Below are 25135 nucleotides of genomic sequence, written 5' to 3'. Positions count from 1 at the left end.
TCTCTGGAGTCTGTTGGGTGACTAACTCCTCTCCGTCTACCGCTCTCTCTTTCCTTCCCTCCCTCCATCCAGAATCGAGCAGTAAGAGCGTTAAGACTGTAGCAGACCAGGAGGAAGACGAGGGGACGCAGTGGAGCTGCACGGCCTGCACCTTCCTCAACCACCCCGCCCTCAACCGCTGTGAACAGTGCGAGTTCCCACGGCACTTCTGAGCCACAAAGACGCCAACAATACCAACAACACGCATCACTTTTCAATGCGAATCAAAGAAACTACATTAGAAAAGACTGTTTTTTCCCTTCTTTTTCTAGTGGTAAGAAAATGAATGGACAGGGGTTTGTAGTTTTTTCCATTTTGGGACTGTTTCCTTCCCCCCTCCTCCAAGGTTTGTAGTTTTTTTCCATTTTGGGACTGTTTCTTTCCCCCCTCCTCCAAGGTTTGTAGTTTTTTTTCCATTTTGGGACTGTTTCTTTCCCCCCTCCTCCAAGGTTTGTAGTTTTTCTTTCATTTTGGGACTGTTTCTTTCCCCCCTCCTCCAAGGTTTGTAGTTTTTTTCCATTTTGGGACTGTTTCTTTCCCCCTCCTCCAAGGTTTGTAGTTTTTTTCCATTTTGGGACTGTTTCTTTCCCCCACCAACGGTTTGTAGTTTTTTTCCATTTTGGGACTGTTTCTTTCCCCCCTCCTCCAAGGTTTGTAGTTTTTTTCCATTTTGGGACTGTTTCTTTCCCCCCTCCTCCAAGGTTTGTAGTTTTTTTCCATTTTGGGACTGTTTCTTTCCCCCCTCCTCCAAGGTTTGTAGTTTTTTTCCATTTTGGGACTGTTTCTTTCCCCCCTCCTCCAAGGTTTGTAGAATGCTATCCACTGAAGGCTTGACTGGATAGTGTTTACAGGTTGTGTTACTTTGCTAAGCCAGCAGAGTTGGATGATACCTCACCTTGGAGTCTCTGCATGCATGGGGTCACCCCCCTCTCCCTCCTCCTGCTCAACGCTCGGCAGGCGACTTTACCCCTGGGGGTGCCTCGCCTTTTCCATATACAGTATTAACAAGTTGTCCTGCAGTGTGTTGGCACACACAAACACGTAAGCCAATATGGGTGCCAACGTGCATTTGCTGATTTTTTTCTTCTGTGATGGCCTAATCAGGAATGGGAACTTTGGTCAGCCGTCACCTCACACCTGAAGGGAAAACGAACAGACTACTTGTGGACTATTTGTTTGGTTGCTGTTTCTAGAGGATGACAGGGGGAAACTTACTGCCACCAAAACGTTTCTCTCGTCTTCTGTAATGTCCCTTATCAATCTGCGTCTCTTCAATCTAGAGTAAAAAGAACGGAAACTCAATTGCATGCTTTATGTGTACAGTACATGGAGGGAGGAAATACCCTTATGCTTTTTACTGTACATCATTTTTGAATGTGCCTTAAATGCCTTCTTCCTCACTATGAATCACTTGTATTTCCTGTAAGTATAGCTTTATAGACTTTATTTACTTTGTTTTGTCTTGTTTTGTTTCCATTTTCTTTCAAACCAATAAGTACGGTGTCCCTTTTAAGCTTTTTACTTGATTTCTGTGAGAATTGAAGCATTGTGGAAAAAAGAGGCGCAGTTGAATGAAAACTATGCAGTCATGAAACTTCTTCCGCTCAGTCTGTAGTTCATCGCTTGTGTATATGCTGAATTTCCTGTGTACGATCTGCAGATGCAGCAAAGTCAAAAGAAAGATGGAGGAGTTTTTTTTAGGATGCAAGAGCTCTTGGACAGGTGAAAAAAGCTCATAAGCAGAATGACAAACTGCCATCTTATCTGACAACTGGAATGTAGGTTTAATATTTGGGGACTTTTACACCTCAGTGCCAAGAGATGCATGAATTTTTACAGTTCACCTAAAACTTGCATCAGAATAGAAGCTTTCGAGTCGGATGAAAGAAAGACGGACTTTGGTAATTGTATTAAGGTGTTAAGGCCCTTGTACAGCTTGGTGGAAGGCGACTGTTTCCTGAGGGCTTTCAGAATCAAAATATTTTGCTATGCAGTATAAATTGGGTAAGTTCCAAATGAATATGTTTTAAAGTATTCCTCTTTCAAATCAGCAGATATTTATATAGGTATGTGCTTTACCGTATCTACCCCTGGCCAGAAGTTTAGAATATCTCTAATAAAAGACAATAAGGACAGTGCCATTGTTATATTTCCAATAAAGTGAGACAAAATAGTGTCTGTCCTCATTGTATAATCATGTTTTTATTTGGTTTAATTTGTCCTGTGAAGCTTTTTTTTACGAGGATAGTTTAAAAGTTGACCATTGTAATGATTTTACCTTCATTGTGGAATGGGTTATTATTGTTTGTTTTTCACGTTGTGAAATGCTGCCACACATTACTGCCTCAGAATGGCATTTGTATTGAAAATCTATGCAGTCACAAATTAAGATGTTTTTTTTTTTTTTTTACCAAAGCTTAGTATTGTCAAAAACTGATTCGGTCGAAGCCAAATTCTTAGTTGTCTCTTAAGCACTTATAAAAAAAAAAATCTGTAAAAACCCCAAAGAAACAAATTGTTCAGCTTTATCTGCAGCTCGGTGTGAAGTCGGTTAATACATGTTTTATTCATAAAAAAAAACTAATTTGGATAACTAAAGTGTTTTTTTGATTTTAGCTGGGAAAACTGTCTTTGTAACAGATAAGTTATTTGTAAAAAATAAAAAAAAATCTATTCTGATATTCTGGATTTCTTACTAGATATTCCACATTTAGATTCCATTCCATTGGTTGTTGGCTTGCAGTGATGTGATGACGATTGTCACATCTCCTCACTCCAGTAGATGGCAGTAGAGACCTAAAATAGTTGGTATGATAAAGTTCAGGAAGCTTGGCGGTGTAAATTGGTAAATGAGACAGATCATCAGACAATTTTCAAGGACTTATTTTTAATATGACAACAAATAAATGACAAGGACAGTATTATTCTGCATACCGTACAGGTTAACACACATTCTGTCAAATAGCTTCCCTCAGTTTGAGGCTACATGTTAAAACAACACATGCTGCTTTGATAATCTTTAAGGCAATGCTAGATTCAAAATGAACTAGCATCATTCAGGAGATGGTAGTGCATTGCACTTGACCTATATACATACATAGGAAATTCAGCACAGACTGCTACATTTTCAAGCTTGTCTCTAGTCTGCTGAGGAACTACTGTGTTTAATGCTTACAGAGAAAGATCTTGCACGTTAGAAGGGAACGTGGCTGGTTCTGAACCTCTGGATCAGAGGAACCAGCTCTGACTTGTTGAGGGTGTGTGGGTACAGACTCATCACATAGTCTACCATGCTGGGGGGGAAGAGGGTGCTGAGCTGGTTCTTCACACTCCTCCTCTGCTCACCATCTGCAGCTTTACCGCCATTGGACCTGGTCATCTCCACTCTCTCACCAGAGAGGCCCTGTCCCAGGCTGTGTTCTGGGAGGCTGTGACTCTGCCTTTGTGGGGGAGGACTCTGAAAGTACTGCTGCTCGGTGAAATGTATGGGGTTACTGTGGACAACATAGGAGCTCTTTCTTAGCTGTGGCTGGAGATGCTGGTGGCCGTACATGCACTGGCTGCACTCACAGCTCTGTGAGTGGTCACAGCCACACTGTAGCAGTCTTTGGGGGGCATAGTGGACTCCCGAGGAAGGCCCACCCAGGCTGAGCCTCTGTGTGTTGCTGCCGTAACTGTGGCTGCTGTAAGTGCTGGAAGGGTAGACGTCCCCACTGCCCTGGCTGCACCCGGCCACCCCACTGCTGTATGTGTAAGACACCCCGGGCCCCTTGGGGTTGTTTGTCTGGTCCTGGACATATAGTCTGGACAGGGAGGTCTCCAAGGAGCCAAAGGCCTCGTCAGTGTCTGGGCTGGGGCAGAAGTGGTGGCTGGATTTGTGCTGTAGAACTGGGCTGCCTGTTTCTCTCTGGCTGGTGAACTGATCACTTGGCAAAGCCCTGTGGGATTGGGAATGTTCATTTTTTCTAAGGTGAGGCGGTGTGGAAGGATATCTGTGTAGATGATTAGTAGTGTGATCCGGCTCGTAAAGGGATGTGTAGATATGGCCCTCCTGGCCGAGGCCTGAGGGGAGAAATGACCACTCCCTGTCTGTCTGAGCAGCAGGTTTGCTCTTGGCTCTAAGCTCATCTGCTACAGACAGCTGCGATTGGTTGGAGCGCTCTGGGTGGTAGAACTTGCACTTCACTCCATAAGTACACTTCTTCCCTGGAAAGAAACATATAAGGAATATTTATGGGCTTTCAAAAACATGGCTCACATACAGTGCCTTGCGAAAGTATTCGGCCCCCTTGAACTTTGCGACCTTTTGCCACATTTCAGGCTTCAAACATAAAGATATAAAACTGTATTTATAATGAAGAATCAACAACAAGTGGGACACAATCATGAAGTGGAACGACATTTTATGTATTTTGGAGCTGTAGAGAGATTGACAGATTCTGGCAATCTATACATACTGCTGCACAGAAAATATTAGAGGTACAGTTTGATATGACCCCGTGTATCTATCTCCTTAATGCCCAGCAGGACTTTGTTCTTGATCCTGACAGAGAAAATCGGCTTATGACTATTACATACTTTGCTAAGAAATGTATTCTTCTATTGTGGGCCTCTAATACCCCTCCTACATTTAAAATGTGGATTGACCAGATTGTTGACTTTCTCCCTCTTGAAAAGCTCACTTATGACCTCCACAAGAGACAGCCCAAGTTTGATAGACTCTGGTCTCCACTACTCAACTATATTTCAAACTGGACAGAGTGAACGGGATGACTAGGGAAATGCGCAGATACAGTGCCTTGCGAAAGTATTCAGCCCCCTTGAACTTTGCGACCTTTTGCCACATTTCAGGCTTCAAACATAAAGATATAAAACTGTATTTTTTTGTGATGGATCAACAACAAGTGGGACACAATCAGGAAGTGGAACGACATTTATTGGATTTTTCAAACTTTTTTAACAAATCAAAAACTGAAAAATTGTGCGTGCAAAATTATTCAGCGCCTGAATGATCCAATGTTGACCTAAATGACTAATGATGATAAATACAATCCACCTGTGTGTAATCAAGTCTCCGTATAAATGCACCTGCACTGTGATAGTCTCAGAGGTCCGTTAAAAGCGCAGAGAGCATCATGAAGAACAAGGAACACACCAGGCAGGTCCGAGATACTGTTGTGAAGAAGTTTAAAGACGGATTTGGATACAAAAAGATTTCCCAAGCTTTAAACATCTCAAGGAGCACTGTGCAAGCGATAATATTGAAATTGAAGGAGTATCAGACCACTGCAAATCTACCAAGACCTGGCCGTCCCTCTAAACTTTCAGCTCATACAAGGAGAAGACTGATCAGAGATGCAGCCAAGAGGCCCATGATCACTCTGGATGAACTGCAGAGATCTACAGCTGAGGTGGGAGACTCTGTCCATAGGACAACAATCAGTTGTATATTGCACAAATCTGGTCTTTATGGAAGAGTGGCAAGAAGAAAGCCATTTCTTAAAGATATCCATAAAAAGTGTTGTTTAAAGTTTGCCACAAGCCACCTGGGAGACTGGTCAGATGCTCTGGTCAGATGAAACCAAAATTGAACTTTTTGGCAACAATGCAAAACGTTATGTTTGGCGTAAAAGCAACACAGCTCATCACCCTGAACACACCATCCCCACTGTCACACATGGTGGTGGCAGCATCATGTTTTGGGCCTGCTTTTCTTCAGCAGGGACAGGGAAGATGGTTAAAATTGATGGGAAGATGGATGAAGCCAAATACAGGACCATTCTGGAAGAAAACCTGATGGAGTCTGCAAAAGACCTGAGACTGGGACGGAGATTTGTCTTCCAACAAGACAATGATCCAAAACATAAAGCAAAATCTACAATGGAATGGTTAAAAAATAAACATATCCAGGTGTTATAATGGCCAAGTCAAAGTCCAGACCTGAATCCAATCGAGAATCTGTGGAAAGAACTGAAAACTGCTGTTCACAAATGCTCTCCATCCAACCTCACTGAGCTCGAGCTGTTTTGCAAGGAGGAATGGGAAAAAATGTCAGTCTCTCGATGTGCAAAACTGATAGAGACATACCCCAAGCGACTTACAGCTGTAATCGCAGCAAAAGGTGGCGCTACAAAGTATTAACTTAAGGGGGCTGAATCATTTTGCACGCCCAATTTTTCAGTTTTTGATTTGTTAAAAAAGTTTGAAATATCCAATAAATGTCGTTCCACTTCATGATTGTGTCCCACTTGTTGTTGATTCTTCACAAAAAAATACAGTTTTATATCTTTATGTTTGAAGCCTGAAATGTGGCAAAAGGTCGCAAAGTTCAAGGGGGCCGAATACTTTCGCAAGGCACTGTATGTAACCCTGTAACTCTTTAAAGAGACTGTCAACTCGGATGTGTGTCTGTCTGAGTGCACTCACTGTAAAGCCCTCTTCCCCCCTTCTTTAGTACTGTAAACACACTTAGCAAAGCAAACAAAATATGTCTAGTCTCCAGCCTGTTTTTGTTCCACTAGGTACACGGCAGAGTGCTATGAGGGTCCGTTGTACTCCTCTGACAGGAATAATCCCAGGCCTGCCGTTAGCTTTATTATCCTGGGTGTTGATAATAAGGTATTTTGTTTGTGAGTGGCGCTGTGCTGTAGCCTTGGAGTGGTGCTGCTCTCCCATTGCCAACAGCCGGCTGACAGGCAGCCAAATGGAATTACAACCGACCCAACTACTAGTCACAAACTACAAATCAAATCCTGCTCAGCTGGCTCACATTGGATGAGTTACAGTCAAAACCCCCAGGTGAATGAGGTAGGAAACTGAAAATAAAAGTGTGTATTGTAAAATATCTACCAACCATATGGGCAACGCTCCTTCTTGTTTTCTGGGGTCCACTGCTTTATTCTCAGAAAGTTGTCAATCGTTGGGCCATTCCTTCCCAGAGGATCATCAGGAGGCATGAACCTTGAATATAAAGTCATATGAATATGATGTAAACAAGTCAAGTCTTCATTACAGATGTATTAGAAGTATATAAGCAGGGGGGATTTTGTAGGTGGTGTAACAGGTGGTATACCAACTCTCATATGCCAACCCCAAATTAAAATGGTTTATATCCTCTTTATAGGCCCTGCGTCAGATGCCCTCTTAGATGCTGTAAGTCTTAGTGTTGGGACTTACTTGTCATTGGCAAAGCTGTACATCAACAGCCTTTCCTCTATAAACGTCTTCCACTCTGGCTTCTCTATCTGCAGGTCTCTGTAGTTGTCATTGGACACAACGATGCCATCGGACTCGTAGGCCAGTTTGATGATGTAGCGGTCGTCGTAACACACCACTCTCTTCCCGTTGACGCAGCGTGACGGGGTGTACACCAGGATCTTTCTCTTCTCCAGCTCATGGAGGATGGGCTGATCTGCAGGGTCACGTGACGAGAGGTTAGAGTTCCATAGACTTGATGGATTGTATCATATCAATCATTAAAAAGACAAGAAAGTAGTGCACAGCATACAGGGTGTAAACAACAATTCTCAGTTATAAAAGGCCATCAATACTGTATGGTGTAGTGTTGGTGTGTTGGTGACCTGTGGCTCCACAGTGCCATCTAGCCCTGGTCAGATAGTATAACAGGTGTGTCCTACCTGTCATGGGGGCCTCAGGACGGGGTTGCTCCTTTCTCCACAGAGGCACGAACACTGTGATGTCACGGATACCTCTCTCCAAAAACCACCTGACTGCCAGCAACAGCCCCCGGCATGAAAACACTTGCTTGTTGCCATGGCTGCAAAGACAGGAGCCACAGTAGAACATTAGCTTCCCTTTTTCAGTTCTAAAACGACTGAAGCCAGCTAGCTGTGTGACTCAGCTACTCCAATTCACTCTTTTGCATAGCCCCAGCAAAGAGACTGTTGTGTGTCCTTTCATCCCAGAAACAACTCTAAAGTGAAAACTATCTCCCCAAATTACCAAAAACTGGAATAACAGAAAGTCTTGGAGAAGATATAATGTCACACTTTTGTAACCTTGTATCACATGTGAGCTGCAGCATCCTAATAGTGGTGCGATGTCTCCAGCAATACTTTAGACAGGCCTAAGACCTATAGTGCTATAAGGCCTCCCAGACCCTGACTGGCAGCTGATCACAGGGAGTGGATCATTTGCTTATACAGACAGCACTATATATAGCGTGGGGTTTCCCTGCACTCAACCATCAGGAAGTGGTAGGCAACTTTGCATAACAGGACACCAAAGATAAGACATTGTTGCCTTATAAAGCCACTGGGGCAGGGCACCGAACCCAACAACAATAGCACAGGTTATAGAAAATACACAATGATTAGTAGAAAGATGTACTTTGCTTAGAAAGTTTAGGTAGTGTTTTGGAGTTAAAGTTTTAGGGACAGAGACCTTTAGGAACAAGGAAACTCAGGACTTGAGTAATCAAAGGCTGCTTTGTAAGCAAACTGTCACTGAGATTTATGCCAGAGTTCATTTGAGTAAGAGGAGTGCGTTTGCCTGAGAAGTAGAACCCTTCAAAGTTCAGCACACCCCCAGCTTTAGCTTGAGACACGTGATCTGTGTTGGACAAAATAACATCTGATTTATGAGAAGTGAACTTCTCGTTTTGTTCCTCTCAGTTTCGGGCTGCAGTGTCAACACCTACCTCTGTCACCTGTTGATTATTTCAAAGTATTTGTAGCATGTGTTTTTCACTATTGTTATAACATATCTGACAATGCAGGTGCTGTGGGTGACCAGATAAATCGCTATGTGGTTATGTTTTCATTAGTACATACATTAGCTTAATTAGTGCCAGCATTTCATTTAATACTCTGTCTTTATCTATTTAATGCTAAAATTCCTATAGTCCAAAATTAAGTAGTACTCTCACCTCATGGCCACATTGCTTCCATCAATTACCACCGGTCTGAATCCCAAAGTGGGATCCCTGTCTGTAGCTGAGCTGGGCCGTAGGGACTGGCTGGGGTGGGGAGAGCTGCAGCCTCGAGGGACCAGCTGTGGGCTGGAGTGGGCTGAGCGGCTGGCTGGTATGGATGGGGTAATGGTGGTTGTTGTAGTGGTGATTTGGCAGGTCTTGATCAGCTCCTCCAGTATTTCGTTGGTCTGGGCGTCATGACGCAGGCTCTCTAGCACACGCACAATGTCACTATGGGAGTAGCCCAGCTTGAGGAAGCGCTCCACTTTTCCATTCTGCTGGTCCATGCTGCTGGTCCTCAGCTCAGTCTGGCACACTCTGCCTCAGGTCTGTCAGTGTCTAGTAGTAGTATCCTTCCAGGCTCCTGTCAGGACTCTGTCTGTTGGGGAATCCTGCTCGTCTCCTTTTTCTATCACTTCATCACGGTTTCCACAACAACAGCATCAGTTTTGGAAGATCTGACAGGTGCAGGAAGGCCAGGGGGGTGAGGTGAGGCAACCTCAACTCTGTAAACACATGAAGAAGCATGGTGGAGGTCACGGGGCTTTCAGATACTTTCAATGTGGTTAGGTGCACACTGCACAAGGATAGAATCGGCTGCTCGCGCTGCCACAGTCTCATGACTGCACGCAGACGCTCACGTCATACTGGTCTAGAAAGCCCCTATAGGCTCAGGTGAACTTAAATAAAGTGTTTGATACAACTAGCGTCCGTTGTCATGACAAATATAGACCACCGGAATTAATGAGGATATTCCTCTCTTTAAACCAAAACAGAAATGTTTTGATATTTGTTTCGCAAATACTTTACGTCAGTCCAGTCACACACATCCTCCATTTAGTGGTCTGGAAAACCCCAATAATTATTTTACAAAGTGACTCTACCAATGACTGAGTAGAAAAGGTAGAAAAGTGACATGCTGTGCAGGCCTTCACCACACCCTTTACCTTCTATTCTGGGTAGGTGCTGTGCAGGCCTTCACCACACCCTTTACCTTCTACATTTACATTTAAGTCATTTGGCAGACGCTCTTATCCAGAGCGACTTACAAATTGGTGAATTCACCTTATGACATCCAGTGGAACAGCCACTTTACAATAGTGCATCTAAATCATTTAAGGGGGGGTGAGAAGGATTACTTTATCCTATCCTAGGTATTCCTTAAAGAGGTGGGGTTTCAGGTGTCTCCGGAAGGTGGTGATTGACTCCGCTGTCCTGGCGTCGTGAGGGAGTTTGTTCCACCATTGGGGGGCCAGAGCAGCGAACAGTTTTGACTGGGCTGAGCGGGAACTGTACTTCCTCAGTGGTAGGGTATTCTGGGTAGGTGCTGTGCAGGCCTTCACCACACCCTTTACCTTCTATTCTGGGTAGGTGCTGTGCAGGCCTTCACCACACCCTTTACCTTCTATTCTGGGTAGGTGCTGTGCAGGCCTTCACCACACCCTTTACCTTCTATTCTGGGTAGGTGCTGTGCATGCCTTCACCACACCCTTTACCTTCTATTCTGGGTAGGCCTATGGAATGTTGAGGTTATATCTAAGAATAGCAACATATTTAGAAAGTGTTAAAAGCTTCAGGAATGTATTTTTCACCAATCGTAGACTATCATGGTGACAGTGAACACGCACAAATTGAAACTCCTCATCTCTACTTTAACATGCAGTGTTACATGCACACACACACACGTTTGTATGCCCCATCTTCTGTTCCCTAAGAGCACCCTTTCATCCCGACCGCATTCAAATTTGAAAGGCACTGGTGTTTTCAAGATCAAATCTAATTTTATTTGTCACATACGCCGAATACAACAGGTGACAACCTTAGACAGAGTAGACCCAACAGAGTCCTGACAGGAGTTTGATAAGAGACGTGTTTAATGTTTATTGCTACATCATAAAAGCCTCTTGAAGAATAAGGAAGAAAATGTCAGGCTAAGACAAACATTGCTCAGTTTACAAGTAAACTCTAATAGAGAAGCATACCATGCCAGTTAATGCACAACTATATAGGGGTGATAATTCCAAGATAAATATGGGTTACGATACCCCACACCCCCACTCATTTGCACGTGACAAAAGTGAGATTAGGGTTGTTGATCTTCTACCTCTGAATAGTTTGAACAATCTACTTCTAACCACATCCTCTCTCACCGCTGCATCTCAAACCAGAACACTCTTTCTGCACCACCTCTACAAGACTCGACACAGTCCTGAATGCAGAGTATGAGGCTTCCCACGCCTGTCTTACAACGATCACACACTTCGTGTCTCACTGAACACTTGCTGTGAACTGTGTGGTAGTTGAAATGAACACTTGCCAAACTCTCAAGCACACAACATAAAGACAATCCCAGTGAACTATCAAAGAAACCAAAACTACCAAAATAAATTATATCAGCTCTAAGAAGTTACAAACATTTACATACAGTAAACCCTTGCAGCTGAACACGATTTGGATATTAGGTGGATTGTGTGCTAATTCTGCTCCCTCTCTCTTTCTACTTACAGTTCCAGTAGGTGGCAGTTAGAAGGAGCATCAATCAGCCTGCTTGTCGGGTAGAGAACCTGTTGATGTGTGTGAGAGAGCGTCAATCTCATGGAGAGACAGAACCTGTGTGTACTCTTATTAGTCATATGAGGAAGTCTCCAGAGACTTTGCTCAGACCAATGCCAGCAAGGAAGCAAAAGACAAATGCAATCATTTCACTTCCTCATCTGAGCCCAATGCAGAGTCTGGGTCAGAATGCAGCTTGTTATAGGTAAGCCCTTAGAGTTCTTCCCCTCTTTCTCTGATCTTCCTGGTGTGGCATTACAACACAGTGGGACTGCCTGAGACTTGATACTGTACCTACCCAGTTACCCGGCACTGTTCTTACTTCGTACTGTTACATATTGTTCAGTAGTAGGTGAAGTTCTATTGAATATGAGGTTAGTTCTTGAAATATGAGCAGCTTGTATTAGATTCATATCGTAAGAGCGGACGTTTAATAACCCCAACATACACCACAGGTGGCACCTTAATTGGGGAGGATGGGCTCGTGGTAATGGCTGGAGCAGAATAGGTGGAATGATATCAAATTCCATTTACTCTGTTCCAGCCATTATTATGAGCCGTCCTCCACTCAGCAGCCTCCACTGACGTACACACACTGCCACACACATCATTTTGAATCTGAAACAAGAAGAATAGCTTTAAGGAATGGTGAAATGTAATTCAATTTGCATAACATGCCATCGTGGTATGTCTGTCAAAATAAAGTCTATAGTTGAAAATCTAGAGCTTGTCTTTCTTGTGGTACAGCACACACACAGAGGCTGATACTACTACGTATTTCCCTCTGGAATGCCAGACACCATTTCCTCCTGCAATGAACTCACCTGCTCTCTGAGTCGTGGCTGCAGCTCAACTGACAGATGAGATTGACAACAGCCAGAACCATAAACCCTCCCCCTGAGAGTCAAGTTGCTCTTAAAACGAAATGTTTTGGCCATACAGGTTTAGAATCAAGGACATTATATTTATTCAGTACACATAAATATGCAAAAACACCCAGGCTACATATTTGCATGAGACTTAAAACGTATAACAAATATTGAATACATGTATTTGGACAATATAGTATCATGTTACAAAGGAGTTGGGTGGACAACAGATGATGGTCACCCAAGCTACAGTTAAAATATTTTGCATGCATGCATACAGCATAATGCTCAATGTACAGTAAACCTTATTCGGCTGATTAAAATTACATTGTGACACAATATAGTAGGTTAGTTACCTCTTAATGTGGATGCTTGAGATACTTAATGACAAAACAAGACATTTGATGATTGATATATTTACAGAATATTTTCGTGAATATCTTTAAAAAAGAAATAAATCCATTTCTGGTTGGGGTGAGGCATCCTCGTAGGCCATGCATGACTGCGGTATTCTCAGGAACAGTCCCCACATACAGCAGTTAAACTGGTCCAGATTCTAAGGAAAGTGTCTTATACTTCCTTATCTACCTGCATGTACTGAGAATAAGTGGATCAGTTATTTGTCTGTAATGTATTTTTCGTTATGTGTCGGACCCCAGTAAGACTAGCTGTTGCCATTGGCTTTGGCTTATGGGGATCCTAATGAATCTAATCTAAATCAAATAAGTGGAGGGTTCATTTTACAGAGCAAGTAGATTTGGTTTATTTTGATGGATATGCTATAAAGGGAATTAATGCTTTTTAGTGCAGTTTCAAGTGTTTGGTCTTTACAAAGATAAAGGTTTAGTACATTATCTAAACATATGTTTCTGCCTCCCAGGTTGATTACTGGTCTATCCTCTTGGTGTACTTTCAATCAGGTACTGTAAATACACAGTGAGTGAGTAAGATCTACACCATTGGAGAAAGAAAAAAAAACATTTGTGCTTTCAGTTCCTTTAAAGCTATGGTTTTTCTTCCACACACTGGTGAAATGGAGAAGGAACACAGCAGGTAATCATGACGTGTGACACCATCGACAACAGGCTACAACATGATCATCACATGACTCATATGGGCGGCTTGAGCACATTGAGCTGTAGGCGTATGAACAAGTAATTTAACCTTTATTTAACTAGGCAAGTCAGTTAAGAACAAATTCTTATTTACAATGCCAGCCTTCAAAAAAATATCTAATAAAACAAATATAGGACAAAACCAACATCACGACAAGAGAGAAACCACAACACTACATAAAGAGAGAACTAAGACAACAACATAGCATGGCAGCAACACATGACAACACAGTGTAGCCGATGTGAAATGGATAGCTAGTTAGCGGTGGTGCGTGCTAGTGGCGTTTCAATCGGTGACGTCACTTGCTCTGAGACCTTGAAGTAGTGGTTCCCCTTGATCTGCAAGGGCCGTGGCTTTTGTGGAGCGATGGGTAACTATGCTTCGAGGGTGACTGTCGACGTGTGCAGAGCGTCCCTGGTTTGCGCCCAGGTCGGGGCGAGGGGACGGACGTAAAGTCTATACTGTTACATTGGTGCCGTGACCCGAATCACTGGTTGCTGTGGAAAAAGGAGGAGGTCAAAAGGGGGCTGAGTGTAGCCGATGTGAAATGGCTTGCTAGTTAGCGGGGGTGCGCGCTAGTGGCGTTTCAATCGGTGACTTCACTTGCTCTGAGACCTTGAAGTAGTGGTTCCCCTTGATCTGCAAGGGCCGTGGCTTTTGTGGAGCGATGGGTAACGATACTTCGAGGGTGACTGTTGACGTGTGCAGAGCATCCCTGGTCGCACCCAGGTCGGGGCAAGGGGACTGACATAAAGTCTATACTGTTACATCATGGTAGCAACACCACATGACAACAACATGGTAGCAGCACAAAACATGGTACAAACATTATTGGGCACAGACAACACCAAAGGCAAGAAGGTAGAGACAACAATACATCACGCGAAGCCACAACTATCAGTAAGAGTGTCCATGATTGAGTCTTTAAATGAAGAGATGGAGATAAAACTGTCAAGTTTGAGTGTTTTTTGCAGCTCGTTCCAGTCGCTAGCTTCAGCAAACTGAAAAGAGGAGCGACCCAGGGATGTGTGTGCTTTGGGGACCTTTAACAGAATGTGACTGGCAGAACGGGTGTTGTATGTGGAGGATGAGGGCTGCAGTAGGTATCTCAGATAGGGGGGAGTGAGGCCTAAGAGGGTTTTATAAATAAGCAGCAACCAGTGGGTCTTGCGACGGGTATACAGAGATGACCAGTTTACAGGAGTATAGAGTGCAGTGATGTGTCCTACAAGGAGAATTGGTGACAAATCTGATGGCCAAATGGTAAAGAACATCTAGCCGCTTGAGCACCCTTACCTGGCAATCTATAAATTACGTCTCCGTAATCTAGTATGGGTAGGATGGTCATGTGAATCAGGGTTAGTTTTGCAGCTGGGGTGAAAGAGGAGCGATTACGATAGAGGAAACCAAGTCTAGATTTAACTTTAGCCTGCAGCTTTGATATGTGTTGAGAGAAGGACATTGTACCGTCTAGCCATACTCCCAAGTACTTGTATGAGGTGACTACCTCAAGCTCTAAACCCTCAGTGGTAGTAATCACACCGCTGAGGAGAGGGGCATTGTACCAAACCACATTACCTTTATTTTGGAGGTGTTCGGAGTACTGTTAAGGGCAGAGAAAGCTGGTTGGACACTAAGAAAGCTTTGTTGTAGAGCGATTAACACAACATCTTGGGAGGGGCCAGCTGAGTATAAGACTATCAACACTTTTGATAAACAGGGCAAATTGGCCTATAACAGTTGGGATCAGCTTGATCTCCCCCTTTCAATAAAGGACGCACCGTGGTTGTGACTAACCTCAAGACGTGGCAATCAAATATCACTTGACAGTTGTGGAGGCAAAGCAAATGAGAGCTCTATTCCTCCTACTCACCCACTGGCTCTACGTCTCAGGAGGACCCGCCCTCGCCACTTTCACTGAGACGTTTGATATTTATTTGATAACAGTGGAAACAAGTGAGAGGGTGGAACCTTTAAAAAGAACCTGATACATTTCCTGGAACTGACAAACACTTTGTATTACAGTAGATATCAACACTAGAAAACATCAGATGCCAAATCACCAAGTTCATGCACAGTCATGCACATAAGAAACAATAGATATCAGGCCATTTATTCTACAACGGGTTGTCTTGTATAACAAAGTAGAAAAGAACATCTTGAAAGTGGGTGAAGTTCTTATAACATTTAAGCAGATTTGCATTGTTGATCGAATACGTTATTGTCTAGCAAATACAAATACATTCCTAGCTCTTACAACTGATCCACTCACTGCATGGGCACACACTGGTTGAATTAACTTTCCTTTGAAGTATTGGGATGTGGAATCAACGTTGAAAATACATTGAATTTGAAAAAATGTATCAACCGGTACGGTTTTCATTTACAGTGCATTCGGAAAGTATTCAGAGCCCTTGACGTTTTCCAGATTATTACGTTATTCTAAAATTGTTATTTTTTTTTCTCATCAATCTACAAGCAATACCGCATACTGGCAAAGTGAACAGGTTGTTTTGAAGTTTTTTCAAATTTATTACAAATAAAAACAGAAATACCTTATATAATATATATATATATATATATATATATATATATATATATATATATATATATATATATATATATATATATATATATACATACACAGTGGGGAAAAAAAGTATTTAGTCAGCCACTAATTGTGCAAGTTCTCCCACTTAAAAATATGAGAGAGGCCTGTAATTTTCATCATAGGTACACTTCAAATATGACAGGCAAATGAGAGAAAAAAATCCAGAAAATCACATTGTAGGATTTTTTATACATTTATTTGCAAATTATGGTGGAAAATAAGTATTTGGTCAATAATAAAAGTTCATCTCAATACTTTGTTAAATACACTTTGTTGGCAATGACAGAGGTCAAACGTTTTCTGTAAGTCTTCACAAGGTTTTCACACACTGTTGCTGGTATTTTGGCCCATTCCTCCATGCAGATCTCCTCTAGAGCAGTGATGTTTTGGGGCTGCTGCTGGGCAACACAGACTTTCAACTCCCTCCAAAGATTTTCTATGGGGTTGAGATCTGGAGACTGGCTAGGCCACTCCAGGACCTTGAAATGCTTATTACGAAACCACTCCTTCGTTGCCCGGGCAGTGTGTTTGGGATCATTGTCATGCTGAAAGACCCAGCCACGTTTCATCTTCAATGCCCTTGCTGATGGAAGGAGGTTTTCACTCAAAATCTCACGATACATGGCCCCATTCATTCTTTCCTTTACACGGATCAGTCGTCCTGGTCCCTTCGCAGAAAAACAGCCCCAATGCATGATGTTTCCACAGTAGGTATGGTGTACTTTGGATGCAACTCAGCATCCTTTGTCCTCCAAACACGACGAGTTGAGTTTTTACCAAAAAGTTCTATTTTGGTTTCATCTGACCATATGACATTCTCCCAATCTTCTTTTGGATCATCCAAATGCTCTCTAGCAAACTTTAGATGGGTCTGGACATGCACTGGCTTAAGCAGGGGGACACGTCTGGCACTGCAGGATTTGAGTCCCTGGCGGCATAATGTGTTACTGATCGTAGGCTTTGTTACTTTGGTCCCAGCTCTCTGCAGGTCATTCACTAGGTCCCCACGTGTGGTTCTGGGATTTTTGCTCACCATTCTTGTGATCATTTTGACCCCACGGGGTGAGATCTTGCGTGGAGCCCCAGATCGAGGGAGATTATCAGTGGTCTTGTATGTCTTCCATTTCCTAATAATTGCTCCCACAATTTCTTCAAACCAAGCTGCTTACCTATTGCAGATTCAGTCTTCCCAGCCTGGTGCAGGTCTACAATTTTGTTTCTGGTGTCCTTTGACAGCTCTTTGGTCTTGACCATAGTGGAGTTTGGAGTGTGACTGTTTGAGGTTGTGGACCGGTGTCTTTTATACTGATAACAAGTTCAAACAGGTGCCATTAATTCAGGTAACGAGTGGAGGACAGAGGACAGCCTCTTAAAGAAGAAGTTACAGGTCTGTGAAAGCCAGAAATCTTGCTTGTTTGTAGGTGACCAAATACTTATTTTCCACCATAATTTGCAAATACATTCATTAAAAATCCTACAATGTGATTTTCTGGAGATTTTTTTCATTATGTCTGTCATAGTTGAAGTGTACCTATGCTGAAAATTACAGGCCTCTCTCATCTTTTTAAGTGGGAGAACTTGCACAATTAGTGGCTGACTAAATACTTTTTTTGCCCCACTGTATAAATATAAGTATTCAGACCCTTCGCTATGAGACTCGAAATTGAGCTCAGGTGCATCTTGTTTCCATTGATCATCCTTGAGATGTTTCTACAACTTGCTTGGAGTCCACCTGGAGTAAATTAAATTGATTGGACATGATTTCGAAAGGCACACACCGGTTCATATAAGGTCCCACAGTTGACAGTGGATGTCAGAGCAAAAACCAAGCCATGAGGTCGAAGGAATTGTCCGTAGAGCTCCGAGACAGGATTGCCGAGGCACAGATCTGGGGAAGGGTACCAAAACATTTCTCCAGCATTGGAAGTCCCCAAGAACACAGTGGCGTCCATCATTCTTAAATGGAAGAAGTTTGGAACCACCAAGACTCTTCCTAGAGATAGCCACCTGGTCAAACTGAGCAATCGGGGGAGAATCTCTGGTCTGATGAAACCCAGATTAATCTCTTTGGCATGACTGCCAAGTGTCATGTCTCGGGGAAACCTGGCACCATCTCTATGGTGAAGCATGGTGATGGCTGCATTATGCAATGTTTTTCACCAGCAATGACTGGTAGACTAGACAGGATCGAGGGAAAGATGAAAGGAGCAAAGTACAAAGAGATTCTTGATAAAAAAAACACTGTTCAAGAGCGCTCAGAACCTCAGACTGGGCCAAAGGTTCACCTTTCCAACAGGACAACGACCCTAAGCATACAGCCAAGACAATGCAGGAGTGGCTTCAAGTCTTTGTATGTTCTTGAGTGGCCCAGCCAGACCCCGGACTTGAACCTAATCTAAAATCTCTGGAGAGACCTGAAAATAGCTGTGTTGCGATGCTCCCCATCCAACCTGACGGAGCTCGAGAAGATCTGCAGAGAAGGGGAGTAACTCCCCAAATTCAGGTGTGCGTAGCTTGTAGCATCACACCCAAGAAGATTTGACGCTGTAATTGCTGCCAAATGTGCTTCAACAAAGTACAGAGTAAAGGGTCTGAATACTTATGTAATGGGATTTCAGCGTTTATTTTAAATGTGCAAAAATAATCTGTTTTTGCTTTGTCATTATGAGGCATTGTGTGTAGATTGATGACGGGGGGAAAGTATTTAATCAATTTTTTAAATAAAGCTATAATGTAACAATCTGGAAAAAGTCAAGGGGTCTGAATACTTTCAGAATGCACTGTATATTAGGGACATGTGGTAGCTAACTAGCTTGTTAACTGTTTACAAACAAATTAGTAAATGTGCTCAAAAGCTAAACAGCTACCCAGCTAGTTGATTGCTGAGGCTAGACAAAAAGGACTAGTTTTGAAAGTTGGCTCATCTTATCTTTTTGAACATTCAAAGCAACATCCATGGCAGGCATTGTCACCTTAGTCTTCTACAGAACTTCTGAGTGATAGGAAGCATGAGCACCGCCAATCAGCTTAAATCACTGTGCACAATACCCGTCATTACTATGAGAACTAGCGTAGCCATGTTAGCAAATGACTGCTGTCTGAACAAACACAAATCCGAGTTTGTCACTTGTAACAAAACTGTATTGAGCATTACGGTCTGCAGTGTGAACAAGGCTTTAGTACATAGATGTCGGCATCTGGATGGTAGACTTGTTCTCACTGAAGTGCTCATGTACCAGTAGGAGGCAATGTTCTGGCAGGAACCGTTGGACTGTAGCTTCACATTTTATTTCAATATATCTCTTTATTTAGGTTGTTGGCATGACATTAAAATAATGACGTTGATTCAAACATACCATTTCACTATTAAAATATGACCAAATAAAATGTGCCTAATCAAATATGAAATTCGATCATTTCAACCACCCAATATAGTATGAAAATGATTAATCTTTATTTGTGGTATTTAACACAATTTCAATGTATACATAGTTCTGATGATTACGTTGGAATTAGATTGACTGACTTAAATACATTGATGTAACAACCTGTTAGTTAAGTTTTACCCTAATTTCAGTGTTTACAATGCTGGTTAAAATGAGATTACTTTTTTTGAAATCCAATCAAACTACTGTTTTCAATTTATTTTCCACATATGCTTCCACATCACAATACGTTGACAAATTACATTGAAACAACATTGATTCAACCAGTGTGTGCCCAGTGGGGAGACATTTCACTTTGTACACCCGGCTGTCTCTAGAACAAAATGCATGACTGACTGTACACTTCCCTTGGTCCCAAGTTCTTCCTAATTCTGGTCAATGATGGGAATTAGCTTCTGACCGTGGGATCCTACAACTGTCTGCTCATGATTTAGCTTTCTACAGTGCCATTATATTCACTCCTTTTGTCAAGTGCAATTTGCTCTCACTCAGGTACTGTGGGCTGTTGGGGAAGTCTGACAGTGGTTAGATATGGGGGTGGAAAACAAAACATACCTCTGTCTATCTGCAGTCTTTTTACAACTTGAACCACGCTAAACCTCACCGGCTTCCCTCCAACAGCCATCTGGTTCCACCACCACCCCACCCCCACACTCAGTACAAGTTAAAAACAACCCATTTTGGGAAGCTTCAAAATGGCATCTCATTCTGAGAAACAACCAAATGTGAAATGATTCCAAATGTCAACAGACCAAATATGGTGAGTGTTGACTTGGGTCTCTCGTGCTTTAATTCAGGGAACTCAGAGGGGGCTAGAAGTGGTGGCCCACAGCATTGCACAAGGCCCTGTGGAAAACTCAACGACTGTTCGCTAGCTGCACACACTAACCCTCACTGTGCTATTCTTCTATGACTGCCAAGGCTGAAAACATTATTCTGAACACTTTTGGTCAGGACTGTATCGAATTAAATCTAGCTCTCTTTTGGTTTCCCCCTCACATCCCAATATACTTCAACACAGGATTCAGGTTGGGCTAACTGATACCCTTTCTGACAGTACTGCCAAGATACACAGACCCAAAACATTTAAAACGGTCGCCAAAAGAGGATCCCTCATTTAGAGATGTAGCCCACACAACATTCAGCTAGCATAGCTTCCTCCCACTTGTTTTCACGCAGCGAGGTGGAAGGTGAGATATCATGCTATTTCAGTGATATCACACTGGCCGACCTCGCGGAGAGGGTTACACAGGGAAATCCCTTTGCAGTGCACTCACTCAGAAACACAACTCATGTTTTCCATGCCCACTTAATTTATTTACTCTATAAAATCTGTAAGAAACTACAGTAAAAGGTCAAAGACAAACATGGGGGAAAAATAATTCACCCCCCTTTGATGAACAGAGAAAGAGAGGTGGGGTAGGTATAAGTCAAACTAAAAAACAAATATACTTACACAACCTTACTAACTGCCGAGGTTTTAGTCATGACGAGTCCCTGGTTCTGCTCTCCCAGACATGGGTGGTCGTGGTAGGGTAGTAGGGGCCACAGAGGCAGGTATTTGGGAGGACCAATTCCATTTAAATTTAGTCAATTCATGAAAAGAACGGCCATTTATTTTTAAAGAGGAATTTCCAATTCCATAATTGATGGAAGTTGAAATGGAACGGACCTCAATCCCATTCCTCTCTCATCATCGGTGTCTGCTCCTCTCCTTGTCTTTAGACTTCTTGGGTGAGTGACTACGGCTACTCTCCCTGTGGCCCTTGTCATGGCCCTCCGGGCGGTGCTTTTCATGGGACATGCTGTGCTTATGGTGGTCATCGCCGTCGTCTCTTTCCCTGGAGTGAGAATGTTGCCAGTCTGTCTTTTTCTCCCGCCGGGGTTCCTCCCTGTCCCACTGTAGGTATAACATGGGAGAGAAAGAGATTTGAGAAAGGTTAGATAGAAATCTTTGGAGTTATACTCTGCGGAATGACTGTGTAGCTGGAGTGACTGGTGTCACAACTGTTGAAATAATAGGCCATACCCAAATCACTGGTGTCACAACTGTTGAAATAATAGGCCATACCCAAATCACATGCTTACTCATATATTCTTACTCTAATGCTCTGACTGAACATTATTGTGAAACAAAGGACATTTTTCACAAACAATGAGTTGGGGAGACATTTTCAGTCAACCTTGGATTTCTTGAACTTCCTGGTGTGATTGTGCTTCTTGTCTTTGAGTTTCTTCTCAGCATGCCAATGGCTTGTTCCTTCTTCCTCTAAAAGCAGGTCGTACTTGGAGATTTTGGGACCATTAAGTAAAACTTAAGTAAAGAGAGTAATTCTTTAAAAGGTTTGCCAAGACAACATTTCAAAGAGAAACACTTTCTTCCAGAGAAATTTTATTTCCTCCAACAGAAACATATTTACAATAGTTGACCTCTCTAACCTGATTGCTATGTGAAATGGTGCACAGTTTAGTTATTTTACACGGTTCTAACCCCTATCTTTCAGTTCATAAGAATAGCAAATATAAAAACATTTAAGGATACTCTGGCTTGGGTTTGACTTTATCCTTAAGAGCTCATTTGTATCCCACTTCTTTTTCATAGGCCTTGAAGTCATCCTTCGTATACTTCCCACCTAGAAAACCAAAAAAGACCTTGTTAATTTCTCTACTTAGAAGAGAAGGTAAATGGCACATCCTTTAGCTAAAGTTCCTGATTGAGGTTTAAAGTCTCTGAAAGTATATATAATGCTGAAAAACCCTAAATATTAAAAGGAAGTTAATGAGTTATATTTTAATAAGTGACTACCTTTGCCTTTCCATTTAATCTTTGAGACAGACTGGCTGAAGTCCACATGTACGCGTAGGTCATCTATGAGCACGTTGTCCATCTTGAAGAAGGCCTTTTCACAGTCCCCCTCCTGTGGAGAGAAATGACATCAATTATATCTAAGAGGGTAAACTGAGCCCTTATGTGTATAGTGAATAAGGAAACAATCTATCAATTCAGTAAATACAACCCTTTCAAGTGAATTAATGTGTACTCTCAATTTTGACTAAGTGGTGCCCTCTATTTGAATTCTGCATAACTGCACTTAAATGGTTCCAAACTCTTTTTAGCTTAGTCTTGATTTGGACTTGTGAATATGAGTGGATCATTGTTCAATGTTTAAAGAGGGCTAAAATGACTAAATGCTAACTCATGGTACATATAGAAATCAAGTGAAAACCAAACATATTCTTTTCAAACTCAATGAAAGCATAGCACAGAGACTCTCCTGACTTCAAGTCTCTGATGATCTCACAATAAGAACACATTAATATAGGATAATACACCAATATTCTACCAAGTCTCCTTTCAATTTTTAAATGGTTAGGACGAGGTCTATTTCTAATGAAATATGTATAGTAGTGTCATGGAGGCCAGTATGTTGAAATAGACAGGGTGAAAGTCCGAAGCGAGAGAAGATGATTTCCAGGTCCTCCTCTATAGTCATAGGGTTCAGCTTACACACAAATAGAACATTCTCCGGACGTTTCACTTCCGTATCAGGAAGATTACCCACCTACACAAGCACATACACACGACAACGTCTCAAACAAAACTCTCAGAAAACACTCATATGTTTACCAGCTAATTAACTAGTGTTGGGTTCTTCAACATCAATCAGTACACAAAGTGGTGATGTGGTAGTGTTACAAAATCTGCTCTGCCATCGCGCCTGAAAGTATGGACATCCTCTACAAGGCTAGGTGGACAGAACCACAAGACCCCCATCTCACCATCTCCAGAAGGATGCCCTGGGTCTTGGCCGCCTCCTCCTTCAGCAGCTCATCCAGCTCCTCAACCTCCTTACCATCTGTGTCGTTGATCACTTCCTCTGCTCCAATACGACCACTCTGCACACCAAAGAGGGTTTGACTTTGCAAATCAACAAAAGGTGTACAGTCTATGACATCAAAAAATCTAAAGTAACATCACAGTTACTTTTGTTCAGGTATTGAGAAAATCATTCACCTTTCCTTTGATGAACAGAGAAACTATAAATTAAAACTTATGGCTTTTTATGAAAGTTTATGAACAGTTAATCCGCTTTTGCTCTGAAATGTGAGATATGCTTTGACCTCAAATGGTACCTGAAAGTACCCAGTCACTCACATCCAGCTGTTCCTTGGTAGTCTCGAGGGAACGGTTCGGCACGGGCAGGTCAGCAGGGTCATCTAAAGGCTCTTCCAGGATCACAGTGTGGTTTATCCTGCAATGACACAAAACAAGTATCACATCTCTCTTCTCCTCACTTTATACTGGGATGTCTGAGTAGGTCATTGCATCTACACCTCTGTATGGGAGCTATTCATGAGGAAATTCGAAAGTCTATTCAATTCTATTATAATTTACCCCTAACATTGCTGCATTTAAATATGGTTCAAGGAAATGAAATCTGCTGGCCTGAAATCCTGAAAAGGGATGAAGACCTTATCAACGAAGGTGTCGTTGAGCTTATCCAAGACGCCAATACCCTCTGACACCTCACCGAACACAGTGTGGACCTCACCAGTGGTGATTAGGAACTGGGGGGGGGTAAAGAGATTGTTACAGCACAAGTAAGCTAACCTGAACATTTGAGATTTCAGACACTTGCTATCTTGCTCGAACCAGTAGGCTAACTTTGTTGTTTTCAAACTGCAGTTGACTTGAACCATTATTTAACTAGGCAAGTCAGTTAAGAACAAATTATTATTTACAATGACGGCCAAACCCAGACGACGCTGGGCCAATTGTGCGCTGGCCTACGGGACTCCCAATCATGGCAGGTTGTGATACAGCCTGGATTCGAACCAGGGTGTCTGTAGTGCCTTAGACCACTGCGCCACTTGGGAGCCCAAAATACTGAGGAGTTGGATGGCAGTTCTACCAACCTGAGAACCATGATTTTTTTATTTTACCTTTATTTAACCGGGTAGGCTAGTTGAGAACAAGTTCTCATTTATAACTGCGACCCGGCCAAGATAAAGCAAAGCAGTGTGACACAGACAACACAGAGTTACACATGGAATAAACAATAAACAAGCCAATAACACAATAAACAAGTCAATGACACAGTAGAAAAAAATAAAGTCTATATACAGTGTATGCAAAAGGCATGAGGCAGGCAGTAAATAGGCCATAGGAGCGAATAATTACAATTTAGCAGATTAACACTGTGATAAATGAGAGATGACACATCAAATAAACTGGCCTGGTCTCCATAGAGTTTACTGAGGGTATAGAAAAGACATCAATACATTTGCATTTTAGTCATTTAGCAGACGCTGTTATCCAGAGCGAATTACAGGAGCCTCTTTCAGAATCATAGAGTGAAATACTTACACACTCGTCGCTAACATGTAGGCTCAGCATTGCCGAACAGTCCCGTTACATGTCAGAATGTTGTTCTAACTTTTTACGCTGATTTTTTTCCCTATGTCGGAAGTAATCTGATATAAAGATCCACAGGGAAATGCTATCAACCCGACTTTCAGTACACTGGTCTGTATATCGGTTTGTATCTCCGCGGTGCTTAGTCAATGG

At 42.4% G+C, this 25135-nt stretch overlaps 2 protein-coding genes across 6 annotated transcripts in view; one reads left to right on the top strand and one right to left on the bottom strand.

Moving 5' to 3' along the window:
- The window catches only part of LOC135506037 (TGF-beta-activated kinase 1 and MAP3K7-binding protein 2-like), a 76794-nt gene extending 74076 nt beyond the window's left edge, over positions 1–2718 (top strand). For both annotated transcript variants that reach the window (XM_064925401.1, XM_064925400.1), the window contains exon 7: positions 73–2718. In XM_064925401.1, coding sequence (XP_064781473.1) covers positions 73–212 — 140 coding nt within the window. In that variant the 3' untranslated portion in view covers positions 213–2718. The remainder of the gene's footprint in view (positions 1–72) is intronic.
- A 188-nt stretch (positions 2719–2906) lies between these two features.
- Positions 2907–21855, bottom strand: LOC135506038 (ribonuclease ZC3H12A-like). 4 transcript variants are annotated; one of them, XM_064925403.1, is made up of 7 exons: positions 21750–21855; positions 21023–21466; positions 8927–9477; positions 7677–7816; positions 7216–7450; positions 6893–6999; positions 2907–4245 (listed from the first exon to the last, which is right to left on the bottom strand). In XM_064925403.1, exons 3-7 carry the CDS (start codon positions 9256–9258, stop codon positions 3233–3235), a joined length of 1827 nt encoding a protein of 608 aa, XP_064781475.1. In that variant the 5' UTR covers positions 9259–9477; positions 21023–21466; positions 21750–21855; the 3' UTR covers positions 2907–3232. The 4 variants fall into 4 exon arrangements, with proteins under 4 accessions (XP_064781475.1, XP_064781477.1, XP_064781476.1 ...); XM_064925405.1 differs by lacking the exon at positions 21750–21855 and having other exon boundaries at positions 21023–21558; XM_064925404.1 differs by lacking the exons at positions 21023–21466; positions 21750–21855 and adding an exon at positions 12349–12367.
- Positions 21856–25135: the final 3280 nt, after the last annotated feature.

This window comes from Oncorhynchus masou, chromosome 19, assembly GCF_036934945.1.
Source record: "Oncorhynchus masou masou isolate Uvic2021 chromosome 19, UVic_Omas_1.1, whole genome shotgun sequence".
Taxonomy (NCBI): Eukaryota; Metazoa; Chordata; class Actinopteri; order Salmoniformes; family Salmonidae; genus Oncorhynchus; species Oncorhynchus masou.
The sequence above is the reverse complement of the archived record's forward strand: the minus strand, read 5'-3'. Positions and strand labels throughout refer to the sequence as shown.